Consider the following 24,194-nt stretch of genomic DNA (forward strand, 5'->3'; position numbering starts at 1 on the left):
GGTGGCCGGGGTTATCGTCGCGAGCGGGGTGAGTTTGAGACAAAAATTCTGGCCTGTTTGGAGATGACAGTGCGTGGTGAATTTTCTGACCGTTGACTTGTTTGTTGATTTGGAAGTGTGCGGTAGGCCATGTTGAGATCGTAGGCGATCTAGCTTGCTAGTAGATGATTTATGATGACCCTCTAGTTAACAGGGTGCGAGCGAATTGGATGTGGATTGTGCACCAAATTTACCGTGTTAGTATCTTGCGCTGGTGCGGGTGGCGACTGGAGTTATCATTGCGAGTGGGGTAAGGTCATAAAATAATGGTTTTTGTTGGGGGGAAATTGAAAATTTTGGTAGGTCGATGCTGAACTTTGGCTGAATTGTCCAGTATATGACGACTATATTCTGATTGGTTAGTTTATTCTTATAGTAATTAAAAAAGTATTCGATTGTTCAGATTTGGCAGTGTATGGTAGGTTATGTTGACATCATAGGTAATTTAGCTGTTTTAGCCCGGTTAGATAATTTGTGATGACCTCTAGTAAGTTATGCAAACAGATTGGATACGGCTTGCGTATGACATTTACCATGTTCGTGTCTGCTTACTAACCTCGGAGATGGATATGCTCCGGCGAGAAAAAAAAATCCATATTTGCTAAAAGCAAATAGAAATATGAATCGGATGAGAGAGAAATAGATTCAAATGCATATTAGATATGAGAGAAACTAAGAAAACTCAAAAATATATGTGACATTGATGCGATAATTGTCTAAATAAAATGTCTCGGACCATAGTTCTTTACGGCAGTGTTTGTGTACAGTGTACTTGATGATGGTGAACAGGGAGGCTTGTTGACTTACCTTGAGCTAGTGCTGGTGATGATGTTTGGTAATTAGGAAAGGTAAATAAACCTATAAAAGCTACATTTTGCTAAAAAAAGGAAATTACCGCCAATAAAGAGTAAATGTCACCTCTCAAAATCAGCTTTACAATTCAACCTATAGTAAATCATATCCAAATATGAAAATATTGGGTGATTATATAAAAGTAGGATAAAATTTATGTCTGATATGAGAAAAATCCCAAATTGTAACTTGAGTTATAATCAGAACTACGAAGATTTGGGGTGTAATACACAATTAAGAAAGAATTTAGGTCTAAATATGAGCAGAACCCTATCAAGTGAAAGCATATGCTTGTTCTGATATGGAACTTCATGGTAGGACGTGTTGAGATCATAGGTGAGTTAGCTGATTCGATAACATATGAGATCTCTCGTTTTTTTTTTTTTGGGTTTAAGGGAATCCCTCTACATAGTAAGAAGAGTGTTCCTTTGATAGTAAGGAAGACAACAAGTTACACGTGATGACAGAGAAAATAGAAATAAACCAAGCTTATTTTTGCAATTCCATTTCTGGGCAGCTGAAGTTTCACGGGTGGCATATCGGGTTTGGTATGGTGTAGGCCAATTATTTGGTCAAACATTTTGGTTTATGAGAAAAGGAAGGAATTTAATTTGATGTCCCACAGTTGATCTTATGGTGGGTTGTTTCTGCCAATTATGCTACAATTAAAGGTGGTTCACTTGTTTCAGAGAATGCATAATAATTGTGTAAATCACCCTCAAATTATTCGATCTTTCCTATTACTTTACAGTAATGGCAACTAAAATACATCCCTCTATTAGTAACTTGGTGAAATAACTATTGCTAAGTTATGAGGGGAAAATGTATTTCTTTCAGTTTCAAGGCAGTTTGAAATTTATACCATCAATATTGGAAAGGTTCTCGATGATTTACAACATGATCCATGTTAACTCTATTGAGTTGAAGGTGAATTTAGGTTCTTTTCTTCTATACAATTTGAGGTGGCTTGCAATTACCACAACATTCTATTTTCTAGATACTTCATTTAAGTGTGTGATTACTGAAATCCGTCCTTTTACTCAATCATTCATCCAATGCAAGTCCTGTTTTTTCCCCTTATCGTCTCTTCCAACATCCTTTTCTCATTTTATAATGGCCATATTGGAAAGATTCCAGATGACTTGCAACGTGATCTATGCTAATTTTATTGAAATTGAAGGTGGATTTAGGTTCTTCATACAATATGATGTGGGGTGATATTTCTACAACATTCTGTTTTCTAACCCCTTGAGTTGAATATACGATTACCGAAACGAATTCCTTTTATTAATGTTTTTTTTGTATTAGATGAATGAATTTAGTTTCTTGCTAGGAGGCTTGACTTACTGGTAAAGCATGGAACCTATGTTCACCAGTCTATGAATTTTGTCAAGAAAGCAAGTATTTCAGCATATATACTCTTAATTCTTATATTTTCTTGAACTTACAAAACTTTCCTTTTTCTTTTTCACGTTTTCATGTATGATGTTGAGTCTTCATAATATTTTGTCAAATTGCCCTTCCTTAGCCTGGGTTAGTTGAACCCAAATTAATGATTTTTTTCTAAATTAAATGCTAACTAGCCCATTGGTAACTAGTATTTATATACCAACTTTCCAAGTTTACCCTTCAATAATCGGACTATATGAAACTATGTGAAGATTCTGTCCTTGTTCAATTCCCATTCCTGGTTATAATTCTCATGGGATCATGCTATTTTCCCAATCCATTCTTTTAATTCAATGTTTCCTCCAACGCGCCTGTTCCTTTCCTCATTTGTCCCTTCTTCCCATTCTTATTCGCTGATTCATTGAGCCCCAGAAACTGTAGCGCCCTTCCATCTTCATCCATCTTATATCTATTTCCTTACTTAATACCACCATTGATGCCAAGACTTCTCTCCTTCTAATGCCACATCCATCCATTAATAAGTACCCAGATTTGAAACATGAGTCCATGGGTGATTTTGAATTTATTCCATTGATTTTGGGTAAGAAAATTATCAGGTGAATATTGGAACTTGTGCTTTATAAAAAAGCATGCTAATATCATGGGTGAGCATGTTACTGTCAAAGGTCACAATGATCTCAGACATAAAATGAAATCAATGATCAGACGCTCCCTTACTTCTCTGGTTAGATTCTTTAGTTGTACCCTTTTCTGACTGATTAAGATTAGAAGGGTCTTCAAGGTATTTACAACTTCAAATAACTGCGAATCTGCAAGGTTAGGTGCTATGTGGTACATACTGAGTATGTTGAGGGAACTTGCAAAATCTAGCCAATAGTTTCTTGGGAGTTTGCATCCCAGTATGGGACGATACTCTTTTTTGATATATAAAAAATTGATCTACATAAGGGGCGTCTATATTTCACCATTCAAGAAATGCCCAATCCAAAACAAATAGAGACCAATAATAACCAAGTGTTAGAGATCAAATTTACTTATCGTGTATTGAATTGGTACTTGATTTGTTTATTTTCTAGTGAGCCGGATTTTGTTATTTTCTAGCGATGACCATACGTTGATCAGTCATAGAGGTGGAAGACGGTTAATTGTGGACTACTGACTATTTCATCTTTAAATTTTTGTAGGGAGAGCCAAGTTTCCACTTGTTTGGTTTTATTATGTGCATTGGTGCAACTGCTGCCAGGGCACTGAAATCAGTTTTACAAGGGATTTTGCTTTCATCTGAGGGGTAATGAATTTTTAGCATGTTTGTATATTTTCTTTGATTTACTGTAAGTAGATATTTGATGTTTAAACCTGTTTTACATTTGGATTACTTTTTGAAGATGTCATATTCTCTCGAGTATTCTTTTATCAAGATAAAATTCATGCTTTAGCTGTAAAGTTGTAATATGTTTTATCTATAAACTATGCATATACTTACTTTTGTGGTTTTTCTAATTTTTAGGGAAAAGCTTAACTCTATGAACCTTCTGCTATACATGGCACCAATTGCAGTAGTTCTCCTACTGCCTGCAACAATCATAATGGAAGACAATGTGGTTGGCATCACGATAGCTCTTGCTAGAGAAGATATCAAAATTGTTTGGTATTTGCTATTTAATTCTGCTCTGGCATATTTTGTGAATCTCACCAATTTCTTGGTCACCAAACATACCAGTGCTTTGACTCTACAGGTATGGTTCATTTATAGGAGTTTACATCATTATTCTGATAACCTTGTGTGAGTTTTATCGACCCTTTTAAGAGTTGTAGAGGCTTCTATATTTTGCACTATCTTTATTCTTCATCAGTCTTTCCTTCTTTCCATCCTAGACAAGTAACCATTTCTTTCCACTAAATCTCTGTTAAGTGTTCTTCCATGTATTGTCCACACTGTCTGTTTTCCTCGATGTAATTCAGTTTCAGTTTCTTAATGTATCAGACAGACACATCAAGAAACTCTATGATACATACACTTGATGAGGCAATGACATACAAGTCACACTTTCAAGATACTATAACCTTTCCACCTTACTGTCAACTCTTTGAGGAATTATCTCAAGTAACATCCATGTAGGTCCAAATCAATTTTATAAAACCATGGTATGGTTTGTTACGAACTTTATATATACTATTAGAGTAGTTAATATCTTAGTATATTAGGAAAGTTACAGAGTACTGTTTTGTCGCACATTTGACGATTTTGTAATTGTATTTTACTTGCTCTACTATAAATTAAACCTTATTATTGCTTTCTGCGAAGAAATCACTTTACCAGCATGACATGTATTGAAGCATAAATCCTAACCCTAGTAAACTTCTTTCCTTAAGCGTAAAACTTTAGGCCATTGCGAGGGGCCACTGGTTCATGTGCCGTCTCCGTGCTTCTGCCCTGTAGCTTTGTCACCTTCCCTCCCCACTGGCCCTTATCTCAACTCCCCCCTCCCCTCCCCCCGCTCTCTCAACCTTCTCTCTCAATTCAGACTCCTGCAAGTTGCTCACCTGGGGCAACCCTAAGATTCAATCTTTTGAGCTGGGTTTCCCACAAAATTATCCTTTGTCAGTTGGTTTGTATATGGGTATATTTGTCGCCTGCTTTTGGAGCTTTCCCTCTTTTCTAATGGTTGGATTTATTGCTTCCAAGTAGCCACAGAGCTTGGTTCATAAGTAGTCCTTTCTGTTGGGAAAGATTGAGAAATCCCAGGATAATTTTCCCAACTAAATGAGACAAAAATAACACCAAGGATTTTTAGCGTGGAAAACCCTCCAAAAAGAGGTAAAAACCACGGGACCCGTAGGCCACTTAAAACTTCCACTATAACAATAATGGGATTACACACTTCACCCTTAGGTGGATCTCTCTTTTAAACTCTCTAACAACACAACTTCAATTTGTGGATAAAACTTCACAAATTGGCTCTTAATTTTTCTCTCTCAGAAAAAACTCTCTATGTTTCTGAGGTTATTTCTTCTTTGTTTTCGATGATGATACTGAGCGAGAGATCATCAATTTATAGAGAAATGAACTACGCATTTTTCCATGCGTGGGTCCCACGGGAGAGAGTTTTTCTTTGGTCGGCTTGCTTTCCGTTGTTGCGCAGCGAAAATAGCCTCCCCTATTGCTGGCCTATGTTTTGACAAAGAGAGGTGGGCGGGCCGCAGGATTTGACAATGCCCAGCCTCTTTACTTGATTGTTGGCCGCCCATGTGAGGTGGACCAACAAATCTCCCCCTTCACCTCATGTGGGACAGGGGTCTTCTACACCAGCAATCTCTCTGCAGATAGCAAGCTTTTCTCTAGGCAGAGTCTTCGTCATCATATCTGCCCCGTTGTCGTTGGTGTGAATCTTCTCAACTTGCAGTAGTTTATTTTCCAACACATCACGAATCCAATGATACCTCACGTCGATGTGTTTGGACCTTGAGTGGAAGGTCGAGTTCTTGCTGAGATGAATTGCGCTCTGACTGTCGCAATAGAGAATATACGGTCAGCTTACCATGGACATGGTAAAAGACAGAATGCTGAACGAAGAGTCTCGACGAAAAGAAGATGGATATGCTCCTGAAAATGAAGCGCTTGTTACAGAAAGACAAGGCAAGCAAGAATGGAGAGGAAGAAGCAAAAATCCCCGTAACCAAAATCAACAAAGAGGACGGTCGAAGTCCAGATCGAGGCATGACAAGAAGTGTCATCATTGCGGCAAGCCAGGACACTTCATTCGAGAATGTCGAAAATTAAAGGCGGAAAAATCCAGAAATCAAGAGTCAGAAACCCGAACAAATGACACTGCAACTGTCACCGAAGAAGTTGTCATTGTTCGAGATGCTGATTATGTCAATCTTGCATGTCAAGACTCCACATGGGTAGTGGACTCAGGTGCTTCCTACCATGTCACCTCACGACGGGATTTCTTCTCAACCTACACTCAAGGTGATTTCGGACAAGTGAGGATGGGAAATGATAATGCATCCAAAATTATCGGCATCAGTAAGGTTTATTTAGAAACTAACCTTGGATGCAGGTTACTTTTGAAAGACGTAAGGCATGTTCCTGATATCCGCCTCAATTTGATCTCCACCGGAATGCTTGATGACGATGGCTACAGTAATTATTTCGGTGAAGGAAAATGGAAGCTTACCAAAGGCAACTTGGTAGTAGCCAAAGGCAAGAAAGATACAACACTTTACCAAACAGAAGCCAGGCTGTGTAGAGGAGAAGTAAATATCACCCGGAAAGAAGTTCCCACTGAGTTATGGCATAAACGGCTCGGCCACATGAGTGAAAAGGGTCTCAGAATTCTTTCCAAGAAGGAGCTCTTGCCAGGAATGAAAGGTACACCCTTGCGTACTTGTGTTGATTGTATTATGGGAAAACAACACAGAGTTGCATTTCGTAGTTCCCCACCATCTAGAAAAGCAAATATTCTAGATTTAATACACACAGATGTCTGCACAATGAGTCATAAGTCACTAGGAGGTGCTTCTTATTTTGTGACCTTTATTGATGACCACTCTAGAAAAGTGTGGGCCTTTGCTTTGAAAACTAAAGATCAAGTGCAGGAAATCTTTAAGGAATTTCATGTAAAAGTTGAAAGAGAAACTGGCAGACGTTTGAAGTGTGTACGTGCAGACAATGGTGGCGAGTATTGCGGACCATTCGAGAAGTACTGCAGAAGTTTCGGCATCAGGTTGGAAAAATCGGTACCAAAGATACCTCAACACAACGGTGTAGCAGAAAGGATGAACAGGACCATTTGCGAAAGAATCAGGTGTATGCTCTCAAATGCAAAATTACCAAACTTCTTTTGGGGGGAGGCAATGAGGACAGCAGTCGATTTAATCAACCTTTCTCCATCAGTTCCATTGAACTACGACGTACCAGAAAAAGTCTGGACGGGGAAAGATGTTTCTTACAAACACTTGAAAGTATTTGGCTGCAGGGCATTTGTTCACATCCCAAAAGACGAGAGGTCCAAGCTGGATGGAAAAGCTAAGCAATGTATCTTTTTGGGATATTCCCATGAAGAGTTCGGCTACAGATTCTGGGATCCTAATAACAAAAGGATTGTCAGAAGCAGAGACGTGGTTTTTCTTGAAGATCAGACGCTCGAAGATTTTGAGAAACCAGAGAAGCCACAATCAGATGAACTTCCAGTGAATCTGGAACCAGTCTCTCCACCAACAAATTCTGATGAAGGGGGAGCTACACCAGATACTGATGATGTTCCACTAGCTCGCAGTCCAGAACCAGAGCAAGCTCCTAAACAAGTCCAACCAGAAGCACAGCTAAGGAGATCCACTAGAGAGCGACAACAAAGTCATAGATATTCTCCTAACGAGTATGTGATGCTCACTGACGGGGGAGAACCGGAGAGCTATGGCGAAGCTATCACTGACTAGCACAAGACTGAGTGGTTAAAAGCCATGCAGGATGAAATAAAATCTCTACATGAGAACCACACATTTGACTTGGTGAAATTACCACAGGGAAGGAAAGCTCTCAAGAACAAGTGGGTGTACAGGATCAAAAGTGAAGAAGGCAGCTCACAACCACGTTACAAAGCAAGACTAGTTGTGAAAGGATTCGAGCAGAAGAAGGGCGTTGACTTTGATGAAATATTCTCACCGGTTGTCAAAATGTCTTCAATCCGAGTTGTTCTTGGCTTGGCAGCTAGTCTCAATCTAGAAGTTGAACAACTTGACGTAAAAACCGCATTCTTACATGGTGATCTTGACGAGGAAATTTACATGGAGCAGCCCGAAGGTTACCAAGTCAAAGGGAAGGAGAAGATGGTATGCAAACTGAAGAAGAGTTTGTACGGTCTAAAAGAGGCACCCAGGCAGTGGTACAAAAAGTTCGACTCATTTATGGAGAAAAATGAGTACAACCGAACGACGGCTGATCACTGCGTCTTCATTAAGAAATTCTCTGATGGTGATTTTATCATTCTTTTGCTTTATGTTGATGACATGTTAATTGTAGGTCAAGACTTTGGCAAAATTAACAAGTTGAAGAAAGAGTTGAGCAAGTCATTTGCAATGAAGGACTTAGGACCTGCAAAGCAAATTCTTGGCATGACGATTACTCGCAACAGGCAGAATCGAAGAATCTGGCTATCTCAAGAACGATATGTTGGAAAAGTTCTTGAAAAGTTCAACATGAGCAAAGCTAAACCTGTCAGTTCTCCACTGGCAAGCCACTTCAAGCTCAATGCGAGTCAGTGTCCTTCAAGCAAGGAGGAGAAGTCAGAGATGAGCAAAGTGCCTTATGCATCGACGGTTGGCAGTCTTATGTACGCTATGGTATGCACCAGACCAGACATTGCTCATGCTGTGGGCGTTGTGAGCCGATTCCTATCAAATCCTGGAAAAGAACATTGGACAGCTGTCAAATGGATACTCAGGTATCTCAAAGGTACTTCCAGTCATTGTTTATGTTTTGGTAATAATGAACCTGTATTAGAAGGATATACAGATTCAGATAAGGCTGGCGACATGGATACGAGAAAGTCTATATCCGGGTACCTAATAACATTTGCAGGGGGAGCTGTCTCATGGCAATCACGATTACAAAAGTGTATTGCCTTAAGCACCACAGAAGCAGAGTACATCGCAATCACTGAAGGTTGCAAGGAGATCCTGTGGATGAAGAAGTTTCTACAAGAGTTGGGTCAGAACCAAGAAAATTATATTCTCTATTGCGACAGTCAGAGCGCAATTCATCTCAGCAAGAACTCGACCTTCCACTCAAGGTCCAAACACATCGACGTGAGGTATCGTTGGATACGTGATGTGTTGGAAAATAAACTACTGCAAGTTGAGAAGATTCACACCAACGACAACGGGGCAGATATGATGACGAAGACTCTGCCTAGAGAAAAGCTTGCTATCTGCAGAGAGATTGCTGGTGTAGAAGACCCCTGTCCCACATGAGGTGAAGGGGGAGATTTGTTGGTCCACCTCACATGGGCGGCCAACAATCAAGTAAAGAGGCTGGACATTGTCAAATCCTGCGGCCCGCCCACCTCTCTTTGTCAAAACATAGGCCAGCAATAGGGGAGGCTATTTTCGCTGCGCAACAACGGAAAGCAAGCCGACCAAAGAAAAACTCTCCCCCGTGGGACCTACGCATGGAAAAATGCGTAGTTCATTTCTCTATAAATTGATGATCTCTCGCTCAGTATCATCATCGAAAACAAAGAAGAAATAACCTCAGAAACATAGAGAGTTTTTTCTGAGAGAGAAAAATTAAGAGCCAATTTGTGAAGTTTTATCCACAAATTGAAGTTGTGTTGTTAGAGAGTTTAAAAGAGAGATCCACCTAAGGGTGAAGTGTGTAATCCCATTATTGTTATAGTGGAAGTTTTAAGTGGCCTACGGGTCCCGTGGTTTTTACCTCTTTTTGGAGGGTTTTCCACGCTAAAAATCCTTGGTGTTATTTTTGTCTCATTTAGTTGGGAAAATTATCCTGGGATTTCTCAATCTTTCCCAACACTTTCCATAGATTATTCTGGCCTCTTTGGTTCTGAATCAGCATCGATGCAGATGGACATCTCTACCACTAATCCACTTCACCGGAACCCCCAAAAAAGAAAAAAAGAAAATCAAATAAAAGGACTGAGAGAAATCCTACATATAATATGATGAAGTTTCTTTATTGTCGGTTTACTTCTATTTTTTTTTCCTATCGTATATCTCAGTATCTCAGTCTATTTGTCTCTATGTCTGAGACTGTATTGCATGTTTCCTATCTGAGAACCAAAACTAATTATGATCTTTTGGGTGCTCAGATAGTAACTGTGACCAACTTTTATCTTTATTTTTATTTTATTTTCTGCCCAAGCTTTGATTATATATACTGTTGCTAGTAAATTGGTAAGAATTGGGAACTAACGACTTGGTACAGTCTAGAAGGATTATTACTTCGAGTATTACATAGGAAAACTTGGAGCCTTCACTAATATTTACATGTGTAGTCATCATGCATGTCTGTGTGTGCTTACAGTCAACTACACAAAAGGGAGACTATGAGTTCCTTAATTTCGAATCAGTAGTCTTAACACATACGTACTTATGTACATTAGCTGCATTGAATGTATATAAAAGGGGAGTGGAAAGTGGGATGATTCTCAAAACTTATCTGACTTGAAGTTCCAATTCCATTTGAGTAACACCTTAAAACTCTATTCTGGTTCCAGTTCTAATTGACTGAAAACTTCCAATTCCATTTGAGTAACACCTTAAAACTCTATTCTGGTTCCAGTTCTAATTGACTGAAAACTTTACATGAGTTATTCCCATTCTAGTTTTCATTAACTCTATTCTGGTTCCAGTTCTAATTGACTGAAAACTTTACATGAGTTATTCCCATTCTAGTTTTCATTAACGATTAACTTACCCTACAAAAGTAGTTACAGAACTGCCTAGTTGGTTGCACCCTATACTTTTGAATCTCTAATTTACCATAAAATACAAGTAAACATGGTGAATCATATAGAAAGATTCTTCCTGATGTACATATTTTCTCATCCTATCCGTGCAAAACAATTACTGGCTTAGAGGGGTCTTCCATTTCATTGATTCATGTAGTCATATTTTCGAGGCTTAATTGCAGATTGACCCCCTGCCGTATCGCCAAATTGCAGATAGACCCCATGTAGATAGACATCCTGAATGTTTTTTTTTTATCGTTTACCCTCAAGATATATATATATATATATTTTTGACTACTAGACGCCCTAAGGGTAAAAGAGTCAAAAGAATTTCATTCAGGTGTGAAACAATATAACTCCAGGGGGTCTATCCGCAGCTGAGCAATAATATAGGGGATCTATTCACAATTAACCTATTTTTAATATAAATGCCATATATTCATGTCATAATACGTAGTATATTTATCTTGCTCAGCCCTTCTTTTTCCCCCTCAGGTTCTTGGGAATGCGAAAGGTGCAGTAGCTGTGGTCATCTCAATTTTGATATTTAAGAACCCGGTATCAGTAACAGGGATGCTTGGCTATGCCATTACAGTTTTTGGAGTAATTCTTTACAGTGAAGCGAAAAAACGAAGCAAGTGAACTAAACTGGTTAAGGAACCGCAGAAGCAGCTCTTTCTTCTGTTTCTCTGTACAGGGTGGCAAAAGGCTTCACAATATTTCATTTGCATGATCTCTGCATGGTTGCAGTATGTTGCACCCTATTCTTTTGCTGGGAATCTTAACTGGTTCCTGCTACTTGTATCAACACCAACTAGCTAGCGAATAGGGGGTAAATATCTCAATATGAAGTAATGCAGTATATACAAAAATTTTTTTTGTTTTATTTTTTTCCTTTTATTTTTTGTTGAAGGTTTCTGTGAGGCATTCTTATTCTTGCCTCCAGCTTAATGGAGTATGGAAAAGACAGCAAATTCTTTGTGATAGGGATGAAGTTCCACTCAGTACATATTGTTTTAATCTATATGTTAATTTTACAAAAGATATTCTTATAAGTTGTACTTAATTCAGGAAAATTGTTTTTAAGGCGATAATTCTATTGACGTGTAAGGAAAGAAGGACAAATTTTTAAAAGAGCCTTTTTTTCACTTTTATATAGCAAAACCGACCAACCCTCAAAATAATCTGCAAAACCAACCCTAAAGGGTCGGTTTTGCAGTCGTGGGCAAATCAAATGCACGGGACTGCTAGTCCCGTGCATTTCATGCTTTTACACGCCATCTCCTAATTCGCCACCCTCCCTCTTCCCTCATGGACCCGACATCCACTACCCATCAATAAACATAAATCTTATGGAAGTATTTAGCTAGCTAGAGCAAATACTAGCAAAGAAAATAACAAAAACTGCTAGGATTAGAGACATAGGCCGAAGAGCGTGACCTCATTAATCTTGATCGCGAGCTTATCAAGTACATCGATGCGGTTCTTTGATTTCTCCAAGGCTTGCATCAACTTCTTCTTTTCTACTAGCAACTCCCTAGCCTCAGTTTCCTTACCAACCAAGACGCTGTTAGCCGCCCTCTTCTGTAGACTCTCAGCTGCCTCGGACAACCGCATCAGCCTCGTTCTCGCGTTAGCTGCTGGAACAACCAAACAACAATAACAACGGTTCATTGAGACAAATCATCAAACAGGTGGCGGACATGCTCACACAACACTGTCCACATCATTATCATCCAAATCTACGCTCATTTCTCAAACCCATGATAATTTCAAGCCTGACCTAATTCGCCATTTCAATCAAAGTTTCCAATTAATTCATCAGGAATCGAAGAAACACGAATGACGGGGGGTAAAAAAATTTTGGAGCGAGTCGTCTCGGCCTCGGCGTAGAGTCGGTCGAGTTGGGTCCTCAGCGTCTCGAGGTCGATCCGCTGAATGCTGAAACTGGCATCGTTGACAGATATATTTGGGAGGGCAAGGGAGATGGGGATGAGGTCGGAGAGGAGGAGGGAGAGAGAGAGGTGGAGGTCTTTGGGATACGAAGGAGAAGCGGCGGAGGCGGAGGAAGGGGAGGAGGGAGAGGAGGGGGAGGTCACGAGTGCGATGAGGAAGAGGGAGAGGTAGTGGGTGTGGGGTCCATGAGGGAAGAGGGAGGGTAGCGAATTAGGTGAGATCACGAGTGCGCGTGGGAATTTGGGGGCGTGGGGTCAGGAGTTGTCGTGTAAAAGCATCAAATGCACGGGACTAGCAGTCCCGTGCATTTGATTTGCTCTACACAATTGCAAAACCGACATTTTAGGGTCGGTTTTGCAGATTATTTTGAGGAGTGGTTGGTTTTGCTATATAAAAGTGAAAAAGGGTTTTTTTTAAAAATTTGTCCAGGAAAGAATTCCATTACGGAGGTCCTTTTTTTTTAGTCCTTGCATATGTTGTTTTATTGTTGTTGTTATTATTATTGTTGAGTATTGCCATGGTTAGTATTTGTTTGAGGCTTAGTCTTTCTGCTGTAAAAAGTTATTTGAGTTTATTGTAAATGGGCTTGAAAGAAATGCCAGCGGCACTCAAGTATTTTCCAAGCGATCGGTGAAAGGGGGCTCTGCATCTATCTGTGAACAATTGCACATTGTATATAAATATTTGAGTGCAGATCAAGCCTCTCCAAAAGGGGTGATCCTAATAGGATCCCCACTGCTTGTACATGTAATCAATCCCATTACATGATCAAAATCAAATCAATTCATGGTACCACCAAAACCTAAATTTATACTTTTTTAAGCAAAGGGCTAAATTTATTTTCATACTTTGTTGACTTTGGTAAAAAGGTCTTAGGTTTATTCATAGCAGCAAGAGAAAAGTCCAAAGACGGATCAACTCTAGCAAAATCATGAGCTTGACATGCTCATGCTAGAGTCCATGCTTCCAACTTCAGCTATGGATGTTATTTGACAGCAAGGATGTTATTTCCAATTGTAACATCAGCTATGATTGATTTAATCACAGAAAAATTATCGACGGATCACCACTGTGAATAGCTATTAGCAGCTCAATCCATAGCTGAATTCAGCTCCAGATACATGACTTTATTATGAGTCTCAATCACGGAGTTTCAAATTTTGGATATTTCTCTAATCACCGCCAACAAGGTCAGCTGTCTCAGAAAGAGAAAGGGAAGACATCTTCTTGTCCATGATATCGACTACAGACATTTTCTGACATTCACTCGGCGATTGTTGAACTGAGCAATTGGTCTCATTTGCAGGACTCAAATTCTCCTTCTGAGTTAATTGTGTGTGCTTTTCCTCGTTATCAAATTGACATGGTGCTGCTGTTCCGTTGTGAACTACACCGGAATCTGAGGTTTCTACTGGCCGCACTTGCAACTGAGCAGCCGCATTCACAGCTCCTTTACAAGCCACACTGATACAGCTTTCACTGGTCACCGGAGATGAATCTTTGTGTACCTGAGCAGGTTTAGATTGTTGATGAATTGATCGAGGCGATGCTGGGCTCATCATTTGAGAAGATAATGGCGTTGATTGAGCCTGTGATGAATGAAAATTCATGGACACAAGTTGCACTGGAGGTTTTATTGAAGGAATCTTACTGGACTTGAGTTTGTTTGCCCCAACAGTGTTACTGGATCCACTATTTCCCTTCAGCAAACTGTTTCTTAGGCCAACCTGAGAAATCTTGTTGGAATTGTTGGGCAAAGTTTTCTCCTGAAAAGTATAGAAAAATCTTCTTTATAACAAATAAGGACAAGACATCCATAAAGTTGTTCAGAGTAAATTAAACATAACTGACCGCATCAAAATACCCAATTTTGGGACTCGGCATCCGGAGTCCTGATGGCTTTGACCCTTTTGCTCCTCCTGCATTGTTATTCATGGATCTTCTAACATGAGAAATCTCCTTTTGGATGCATGGCTGATGAGCCACAACTCTGTCCACTTTAGTATCAATAGGATCCCTTAAAGAAGGAGATGATGAAGATGAACTGCCAAGGCTCTCCACTGAATTACTGGGCTTAATGGAAGTGGAGGTAGATGAAGACACCTCAGAGACAACACTGTCTATGGAACTACTAGGAGATGCCCTTGACGAGAACTTGAAAATAGAATTTGCACGCATTGGGGGTTGATTTATGTTTGAGGGCACAAGCTTTCTCTTTGATGCCCTCACAGGGGTGTTGCTGGCTGATGTAGATAAAGACTGGCCGCTATTTCTCACAGCTCTTTGTTTCCTTGTTGCCTCCACCGGAGATTTCCTAGTTGCCTCCGCTGGAGACTTACCAGCTAAATTAGATGAGCTGCTAACTTGACTATTTCTCGATAGGCTCAAAGCTGTTGAGGACACAGGGTTAGGTTTCTTATTTCTTGAATCTCCACTAATCTTACTAGAAGAAATTATACCCTGCCGATTAGGACCGCTGCCTGGAGTCAAAACAGAGGGCTAAAGAGTTAGCATTTAAATGCATGAACCAGGACAAGTTATTCATAGAACAATCTGATAGTAATGTGATCATATTGGAAATTCATACCAGATGAAGTCCTCCAGGTGTTGTTCTTTGGCTGTATTCTCCCAGAAGAGTCCTTATTGCTTTGTATGGTAGGCGAAGAAGTGGGTTTAGGCACAACTCGAGGTGGTTTGGATGATAATTTTGAGTCTCTAGTTGCTTTTCCAGCCTAGACTCAATTATTAAAAACGATCAGTCTAACAACTAATAGATACAAATAGGGAGGGAGCAGACATTGATGCATTCTAGAACTTTGTCATGTGTAATACATGCAAGCATTAAACAACAGATATCCTATTCTAAGAAGCATGACACCCATTAAAAGGGTCAACTAAATGCAATGGGATAATGAGAATGTGACTTCTTATCTAAACCAACTAGATTGCTACCTAATGCTAAAGTACAAGGAAGAATATCCAATTGAATGAACTGCACCTCAATGAATATTTTTTTCCCCTTAATGAGAACAGTGTGAACTATGTAGCACAACAACGAAAAACCGTTGGTAAATTTCAGAAAATTACCATAAATTTTGACGTGTTTTTGCTGAAAACTATTCTTATGTGAAAAATATTATAAGCTTCAAAATAAGTAAAGTGATAATCAACCCCCTAGAGGTCTAAATTGCATACACAAAAAGACTAAATAGTTACTTACAATTAAAAAATGAAGATACGTTTCCAAAAACTAGCATGAGCTTTCAAGGGTTTTACTGCAAGTATCCTAAACTATTTCTATTTGATAAACATAGTTCATAAGGTAAGAGGTACACTTGATACTGAATACAGATTTAGAGAAGTGTTAGGTCTGGTTGTGAAACATGATACTATTTGCATTACTTGGAACTTTTTCCTCAGTTTAATCTAAAAACAACTTTTTGCTAGATGAACTACAGAAATTTAATCAAATACTCTAAACAACTTACGCATCAACCATGCCAAGCTTAATATTGTCGACTTACCTCTTTAACATCAATGACAAATTTCTTAGAAGTATGTCCAGGTTGTTGCTTGTTCATCCTCAAAGCAGCAGGAGGTTTCATCTGAATTTACAACAGAATAAGTGAAACATACACCTCTTAAGAAAGAAAAAAGTGCAACGTATTAATGTGAAGAGGATACCTTAGTTTGAGAAGGAAGTTCTATCTTCTTCCTTGCTGCAAAGAAAAACAAAATATACAGGGCTTGAGTAAATATAAACCCAATAGGTATAGAAGGAAATCTAGAGACACATGAGAACCTATATCAAACATCCACAGCTAGGAAATGATAGCTAATATCTGTACTTTAACGAACCCTTCAAAGAGTGAAAGAAATTGGTACAATTACCGCTCTGGTGAGATGCATCAGGCTTCCCATTTAACTCACTTTTACTACGTGACAGTTGGATGGAAGCTCGTATGTTTCCAAACAAGTCCCCTTCAATGTTTTCCAATTTGTAACTTTCACTATCTAATGTGGAAGTTGACTCTGCTGATGTTCGCAATTCTTCGGCAATTCCAGGTAATGAGCACAATTCAGTCTTCCTGAATGTGCTATTCACAATAGCTAATTCTTCAGTATTTAGGACACCTGCACTAAGCATTAAGAGAGAAATGAGTGAACCATATAAGCAATTATTTCACAGGTAAACAAAAATTACACGTAAAGGGCGTACCTTCACTGGTAAAAAATGCACTATCCCAGGCTAAACTTTTCCGTAGATTGACGTTTCCAGACTTTGCCCGCTTTTGTTCTGGTGATTCTGATATTTCAGGGATATTTTCCCATTGCTTGTTAACTTTCATCAGATTGCCCCCTTCATGAGCATCATCCAGAACAAAGTGATCATGTCCATCATGATTTTGTACAAAGCCTAATAGGGGATAAACAGTTTAGTCAGTGCTAACAAGCAATTCTATCATGGTTCTACTAAGAATAGCAAGTGCCATACATCAGGGGGGGAAAAAGCATGGTGTAGTTTAGCGATGGCCCTATTACTTAAAAGTCTTAAACAAAGGGCCCAAAGGTAAAACCATCTGAGACTGGTCCCTAATTCTAATGTATTTTAAAATAAATCTCCCAGAACACGCAATTTTAAATAAGTCCTCCAAATCTCATAAGTTGTTCAAATAGGTCTCTCAGCTTAGAAACCTCTTATCTCTAATTACTAATAAACTTGACACCATTAAAGTTTCTCATTATATCATCATCTTCTTTAATTTCAGCAATTCATCTCAGAGACTCTATCTTTGATGTTTCTCATTTGGTATTTGTTACATCTTGTACTTGCAATGATTTATAGTTTCAAAGGCATCGAGTTCATACACCGAAAAAATAATAAGCTCAGAAAGTTATTTGAGCAATTATGATATTTAATTGGGACAAATTTTCAAAACCAACCTATTTGGACTTTTATTCCCAAAAAAAGACCCGTTTCACATTTATTTAGAGAAACCGACCTGGTTTCAGCCTCAGCGCTGAAACCAGGTCGGTTTTTGAAAAAAACTCTCCGAAACTTCACGGGAGTTGAACTCCCGTGAAGTTTTTTGAACTACGAAACTTCACGGGAGTTCAACTCCCGTGAAGTTTGAGAATATAGCAATAAGTTCATAGAACTTTCAAGAGCTTACCCTCGAGGACATTAGTAAACATCAATTTTAAATTCCACAAACTAAATACATATAATCACCAGCATTATCTGATCCATATTAAATCAATCCAATGTACAAACAAGAGGCTTAACTTAATTATTTAACTTTCCCCTTTAAAAAAATTGGAATCTTTCAACCAACAGACCCCAAAAAGAAAACTTGCTAAAAGAAGTTAAATCAATTTAGAGAAATCCCTAAAACCCTAAATCGAACCAAGGCTTACACGAACCGAAGTTAAAAAAAAAGAAAAAGAAAAAGAAAAAGAAAACCTAAATCTGACCCAGTTGCAAGATCCGTGACCAGAATAGACAAAAAAAAAAAAATTGAACCAAGAAAGATTATCACCTGACGATCTCAGATCACGTTGGCAATCGATAGAAGACGACAAGAGGACATCGTCCTCCGACGAGACATCGATCAGAGATAATTCCTCCATCAGCTTCTCCCTTTCTCCCAAAATCCTTTGCGATCCCAAGCCCTAGAATTGAGATTTTTGAAATTTTCTGATAATTTTTTGAGATCGAAATAGGAAAGAGGGGAAATATTGGAAGAAGGAGATGAAGAAAAAGATTTATTTACTATATTTCACATTAATTACCACTAGCGCATTATAAAAATGGGAAAATTACAAAATCGGTATAAACGTACTCCGTTTATTTGATATTTGTACCCATTTCTGTCTTTTTTATGTAGCCAACGTTTGGGGTGCGTCTATGTATTAAAAGGAGTGTGTATAGCGGTCTATTGGAGGTTGTAAACGGACGGAAATTGGGAAGCGGGAACATTGGAATTTGAGTGGTGTGGAATGTGTAATTACCAAAATGTAACCCCTGGTATTTGCAAGGTATTTATGTGCAAGGCCTCTTTTTAGGCCCAATAAAGCCCGAATAGAAATAGCACTGGCTCTTCAAATTACCGACTTGGTTCGATTTGTAGGCCCAGATACAGGGCAACATCCAATAGAGGGTCCTCTAGGAGAAATCGGGTTAATTTCACAAACCCCCCTCCCCCACCCCCCACCCCCGAAATTTGGGGGTGTTGTACATACCCTCCTAAATATTGTTCATCTCACATAAACCTCCTGATCTTTGATATGCCTTAAGAATATTTTAATTATTTGTGAATTACATGCAAGGGAGTAAGGTGAGATAAAAAAGTCCTGGTGCGTTTTATGAGACACGTCAAAGTTCAGAAGGGTTATGTGAGATGAACAAAGTTCCGGATGATTATGTGCATGATCGCCCATAGTTTAGGGGTTTATGTGAAATTAACCTAGAAAAAAAATCATATCACGAGGAAGGAGATTGCTAAGTGCATGAACATATTTTAAAGTTGATAATTATACTGAAGTACATAGCAGTCTAGTTGTAGTAGTCATAAAATATTAGTGATTGCACAAATATAATAGTTTAATTGTGTTGAGATTGTATAGTGGTTGCACTAATTTAGAATAGATTGTGAGACAGGTATCACGGTCTTCGTGCTCCTTTGTCAAGAACTAACTCTCGATTTTCTAGAGTACTAACCTATAATTGTGAAGAGACGATGATTTAATGCATTTATTCAATTATTGAAGTAACATTCTTGAGTAATTCAAGCTTTAGGGCTTGTTTGGATTGGGGGTAAAGAGCGGTAAGGGAAGTTAGGGGACTCATTATCATTATTTGGGAATTAACTTTTGCTAGGTAATGAGGGAGAATGGAAGGTAAAGAAGAGGAGAAATCAAGCACTTACTCATTATAAATCAATCAATACTATTTATGGATGACAGAATAAAACGACTTTTTTTTTACTTAAAAGAAGGATTCCTTGACCATAACTCTCCCCTAATATTGAACTTTCATTCGATTATTAATTACTACTTATCCAATGACATATTTCTCGAGCATGGACTCATGCATGACCAATTAAGCTAGAACATCTTGAGGATGTTGCGAACCAAATATGATCGGTTGTATATGATACTACTCACTTACTAATTATAGAAAAAAATTTCAAAAAAATCACCTTTAAATAGGGTGTAAATATGAAAACCATCTTTACTATGATATTCTGATAGCAATCAACCACCACGAGATATTTTTTTTTATGAAATATCAATTGAAATTCCCAAAATATTCTTTAAAATACACAAGCTAGACACATGACATATCTTCTTACCAAACTTTACCTTTTTTGGTGTATTTTAGGAATTTCCATCAAAATTTAACCAGAAAGTATGTCAAGGTGATTTTTGTAATTTCATCTGATGGCAATTAGACAGTCAAAAACATCTATAAAAAACTGGAGAGAAGATGACACTTGAGAAATAATCAAGTGAGAACTTACACTGGTGATTTTAATGAGGGAAAATTTGCAAAATAGTCTGTTTTTGCTAATTATTTAGCAAAATAGACCGTTTTGCTAAATAATTAGTAAAATAGACCTCTTTTGAAAAAAGATATAGATTTTGAAAAACAAAAAACATACGGGATTACTAGTCCCGTATGTTTAGAACCCACTTAATCACGGATTAGTGACTCAGAAAACATACGGGACTAGTAGTCCCGTATGTTTTCTGAGTTCATCTCAATGTTTTGTGAAATTTTCTGAGTTCACTAATCCGTGATTAAAACATACGGGACTACTAGTCCCGTATGTTTTCTGAGCTGTTTTGCAAAATAGACCTCTTTTTGGTCTGTTGGCAAAAAAGATGTATATTTTGCTAATTATTTAGCAAAACGGTCTATTTTGCTAAATAATTAGCAAAAACGGACTATTTTGCAAATTTTCCCTTTTAATGAAGGCAAAACTTCAGTGTAAGTCCCTAACGTTTTAGGCATATTCAGTTGGGTCCTTAACGTTTGAAACTATCCAAAGGAGCCCCCTAACATTATTACCATCATCGAATTCAGTCCTTTTTTATTTTCCCCTTTAACTAAAGTTAAAGAAAAAGATGGTGATGCAGAAAAACACAGAAAAGAAATTGGGGTTTAAACTGAATTTACTTGTTTGTGTATTAGCTATTAGCATTGGCATCAATATTGGCTTATGGGATATAAGTCTGATTGAAACACTCCTTGATATTGTTGTTTTTGCAAATGGAGGTGGCATTATTTGTAATCTTAGTATTAGTGTGGTTGTTTCTTTGGTGATTATGTAGGGATGAGGTTGATGTAATTGATGTTAAAGTGTTGTTAAATGTTTCAATTAAAATCTATAGCAAAATGCAACAAAAATGAAGCATTTGTTCTAGCTGATGTTCATTTTCGTGTTAAATGTAAATGGATCCGAGTTCGTTTAAGCACGTGGGTCTATCAAATGAATCCCCTATTCAGATTCACGATTTTTTTTTATTCCGTTAGTCTCTCTAGGATGAGACTTCCTGTTACTCAGTATCAAATGGATCATCCTGAAAATCCTGTAGCTCCTTCCGTAGGTGAAACTTCTCACGTTGGTGAGTCTTGTTCCCGTCCTTCTAGCTCTAGGGCTCGTACTCATCCTCCACATGCTTCATCTTCCACCCCTTCTAGTATTTCGGCCAATATAGATTATTTAGTTGATCTGGTTGAGAGTATAGAGGACAGAGTGTTCGATCGCCTTGAGCGCATTGAGGGTAGGCTAGAAAAGATTCTAAGGGTGCAACAACAAATGATGAACATGTTCATGCACCAGTTTCCAGGGCATAGACATCCTTCTTCGGATCCTAGGCCATCTAGTTCTTGAAGACCAATTTTCTTATTTGGACTTGTATTTTAAATTAAGAACTATATATTTGAACTATGTGCTTGCATTTTTTTTTTTTTTGCTTGTTTGGTTTGGTTGAGTATGTATTTCTTTTGGTATGAACAATGTAATCATTGTGAACACTTTTATGATGTGATATATTTGTTTGAGCTTATGGATTATCCTAACTATGCTTTATAATGTATCTTTTTTTTGTGGTTAGTTGTTTGTGTTTTGATCACATGATTATCATGCATATATTTTTTGTGATAAAAATATGTGTATGAATTGCCTTAGTCGTCATTGAATATATGTTATATAACTTTTTGATAGGGGAGCCTTCCCTATCTCTTTTCTTGTTTATACTCACTTGTGCTTATATGTGTGGGTAGCTTATTGCTCTCTTTCTTCCTTTTTGTTTTCCCCATTTTAATGTTGACAAAGTGGGAGAAACAAGTGTACTGTGAGTATATCATTTTCTATCATGCATGAGGATTACAAATTGTATATTCATTGGTATCATGCATGTTTTTTATACTCTTTGTGTAGATTGTTTGTCATCATAAAAAAGTGGGAGATTGTTAGTTCTCATGTTTATGAGCCTACCATTTAATCTAGTTTTGAATGATTAACAAACAATTTCTAACATCGTTTATTGAGTGTTTGCATTTGATTGTTAGGTATCCTACACAAAGATCATCAATTGGAGGTTGGTTGGAATTGAGCTTAATGATGACATTCAAAGGAGGTTGGAATGAAATCGGAATAAATCCATCGCAATTCAAGTCAAGATTCATCATCGCTTCATCCACAACCAAGATGAGCTAAAATTGAAGATCTATTGTCTGGGTATAATGTTTTTAGGTTTATACTTTGTGCGTTTATACTTAGAGCTCAAAATTCATACACACACACACACGCACACACACACACACATTTTCTTTTAATTTATCACCGTTTTGGATTATAGACTTAACGACACTATTTCATATCTTTTCTAAGTCTATTAATCTATTCAAAAGGATTCCAAAACTAGTTTGAATTTTTTTTGTCAAAATCAAGTGTTTAAACAAACTCAGATTCTTGAGATTTTACAAAATGATGAGTTTTCACAAACGGAAAATGATATTTGAAAATTTTCTTTTCTATCATGTGTGGTTTCATCAGAATAAACATTTTTCCAAATTTTATAATTTTTGGAATTTATTTACTATTTTTAAACACACTTTGAAAATCAAGTTTACTGTTCAAATCTGAGTTGTGCACGTTTTTCGGTCGATCGACTGTTCAAACTAGTCAACCGATAAACTGCTCTACATTTTCAATCTTGTTTCTGCTTAGTGGACCGATATTTATTAGTTGACCGAACAATGTTATTAATCGACCGATTATTTGAATCAGTCGACCGATTGTTTCATAACTGTAGCAAACGGTCATCTTATCAGTCGACCGATTCACTCATCAGTCGACCGATTCACTCATCAGTCGATCGATTTGACTGTAACAACTAGTTTTCTATTTGCTTCATTTGAGAGGTTATAAATACCCCTCAATGCTTATTTTTTGAGCCAAGTTTTGTAAGGGTTTCATCAGTTTGTTTAAGCTATTTTTGGCTCCATATTTTTTTTAAAGAGATGTAGTGTTTGTTTGTTTGCAAAAAGAGTTTACAAGAGGAGGAGATCGATTTTGGTTTTGAGCATTCATCTTCAAATCTCTATCTCTCTTGTTTGAAGAAGTTTCCTAAAGTCAATTTCTAGCTAATCTACATTTTGATCATCATAGATATAAGCTAGATTTATTTGAGTTCAATTTTATTTTACTCATTGTCTACACACACAACCAATTAAGCTTTAGTATTCCATATATTATATATTTTAAGTTGTGGAGATGTATCATTGAGTGAGCTTAATCTTCGTTCTCATCTTTGTTAGAGAACAAATTTTTTGTTTGCACTTACTTCGTGAGATACACATTATAATACACAAGGACACATAGAGAAGTGGTTGGGAGAGACCAGGGTCAATTCCAAGAAGAGTACTTTGTGAGCTTAATCTTCGTTCACATGGATCGGTTCAAGGGGGGCTCAAAGTCCGATTTCAAGTCGTTTAAATTTGCCTCGGGCCATTGATCTTCTCCCCTCATTGCATGAACTATTGGCTCATAGCATGCAATATAGATTTCAATGCTATAACACTTGTGAACATATTGTTCAGGCTCCACCACAACACGCATCATAGCAGCTACTGCATGACAGCAAGGATCCATGAAATAATCCATTTTATTGTAGCTACGAGTATTTTTTTTGCTAGGTTCACAGCATACCAACCTTCAATGCAATAAGGTCCAGAGGACACTTGGTAGTTTTTAGTCTCACACCAAATCGGGCACCGTTTAGTACTTGCTTTTTTCTCTCTTTGTTCAGCTTCTTTTGGATCACGGTGTTGCTATTTGTTGGCCCAATAAGTTGGCCCGTTACTGCCAAGCCCAGTTCCCTAAGATATTTGCCCCAAACCATTATCTACTTGTGCCCTAGCCCCTCTATTTTCTTCCTCTCTACCCGATG

The 24,194-nt window shown here is 37.9% G+C and overlaps 2 protein-coding genes and 1 long non-coding RNA gene across 6 annotated transcripts in view; 1 reads left to right on the forward strand and 2 right to left on the reverse strand.

The window, feature by feature from the left end:
• Positions 1–11,817, forward strand: part of LOC109841487 (probable sugar phosphate/phosphate translocator At3g11320) — a 16,815-nt gene extending 4,998 nt beyond the window's left edge. Inside the window, exons 3-7 of the mRNA XM_020410454.1 lie at positions 145–160; positions 242–289; positions 3,486–3,589; positions 3,809–4,037; positions 11,271–11,817. Of these exons, the coding sequence (XP_020266043.1) occupies positions 145–160; positions 242–289; positions 3,486–3,589; positions 3,809–4,037; positions 11,271–11,417 (544 nt within the window). The 3' untranslated portion in view covers positions 11,418–11,817. The remainder of the gene's footprint in view (positions 1–144; positions 161–241; positions 290–3,485; positions 3,590–3,808; positions 4,038–11,270) is intronic.
• Positions 11,901–13,125, reverse strand: LOC109842807. The gene is made up of 2 exons (XR_002247401.1): positions 12,559–13,125; positions 11,901–12,492 (listed from the first exon to the last, which is right to left on the reverse strand). It is a non-coding gene; the product is annotated as an uncharacterized LOC109842807 (long non-coding RNA).
• Positions 13,736–18,509, reverse strand: LOC109843046 (uncharacterized protein DDB_G0271670-like). 4 transcript variants are annotated; one of them, XM_020411979.1, is made up of 9 exons: positions 18,272–18,507; positions 16,951–17,148; positions 16,623–16,865; positions 16,416–16,450; positions 16,256–16,336; positions 15,319–15,463; positions 15,191–15,211; positions 14,583–15,121; positions 13,736–14,497 (listed from the first exon to the last, which is right to left on the reverse strand). In XM_020411979.1, the coding sequence occupies exons 1-9, from the start codon at positions 18,360–18,362 to the stop codon at positions 13,904–13,906; spliced, it is 1,947 nt and encodes a 648-aa protein (XP_020267568.1). In that variant the 5' UTR covers positions 18,363–18,507; the 3' UTR covers positions 13,736–13,903. The 4 variants fall into 4 exon arrangements, with proteins under 4 accessions (XP_020267568.1, XP_020267567.1, XP_020267566.1 ...); XM_020411980.1 differs by having other exon boundaries at positions 14,076–14,239; positions 14,383–14,497; positions 14,583–15,211; positions 18,272–18,509; XM_020411978.1 differs by having other exon boundaries at positions 14,583–15,211; positions 16,662–16,865; positions 18,272–18,508.

This window comes from Asparagus officinalis, chromosome 5 (genome assembly GCF_001876935.1).
Source record: "Asparagus officinalis chromosome 5, Aspof.V1, whole genome shotgun sequence".
NCBI lineage: Eukaryota > Viridiplantae > Streptophyta > Magnoliopsida > Asparagales > Asparagaceae > Asparagus > Asparagus officinalis.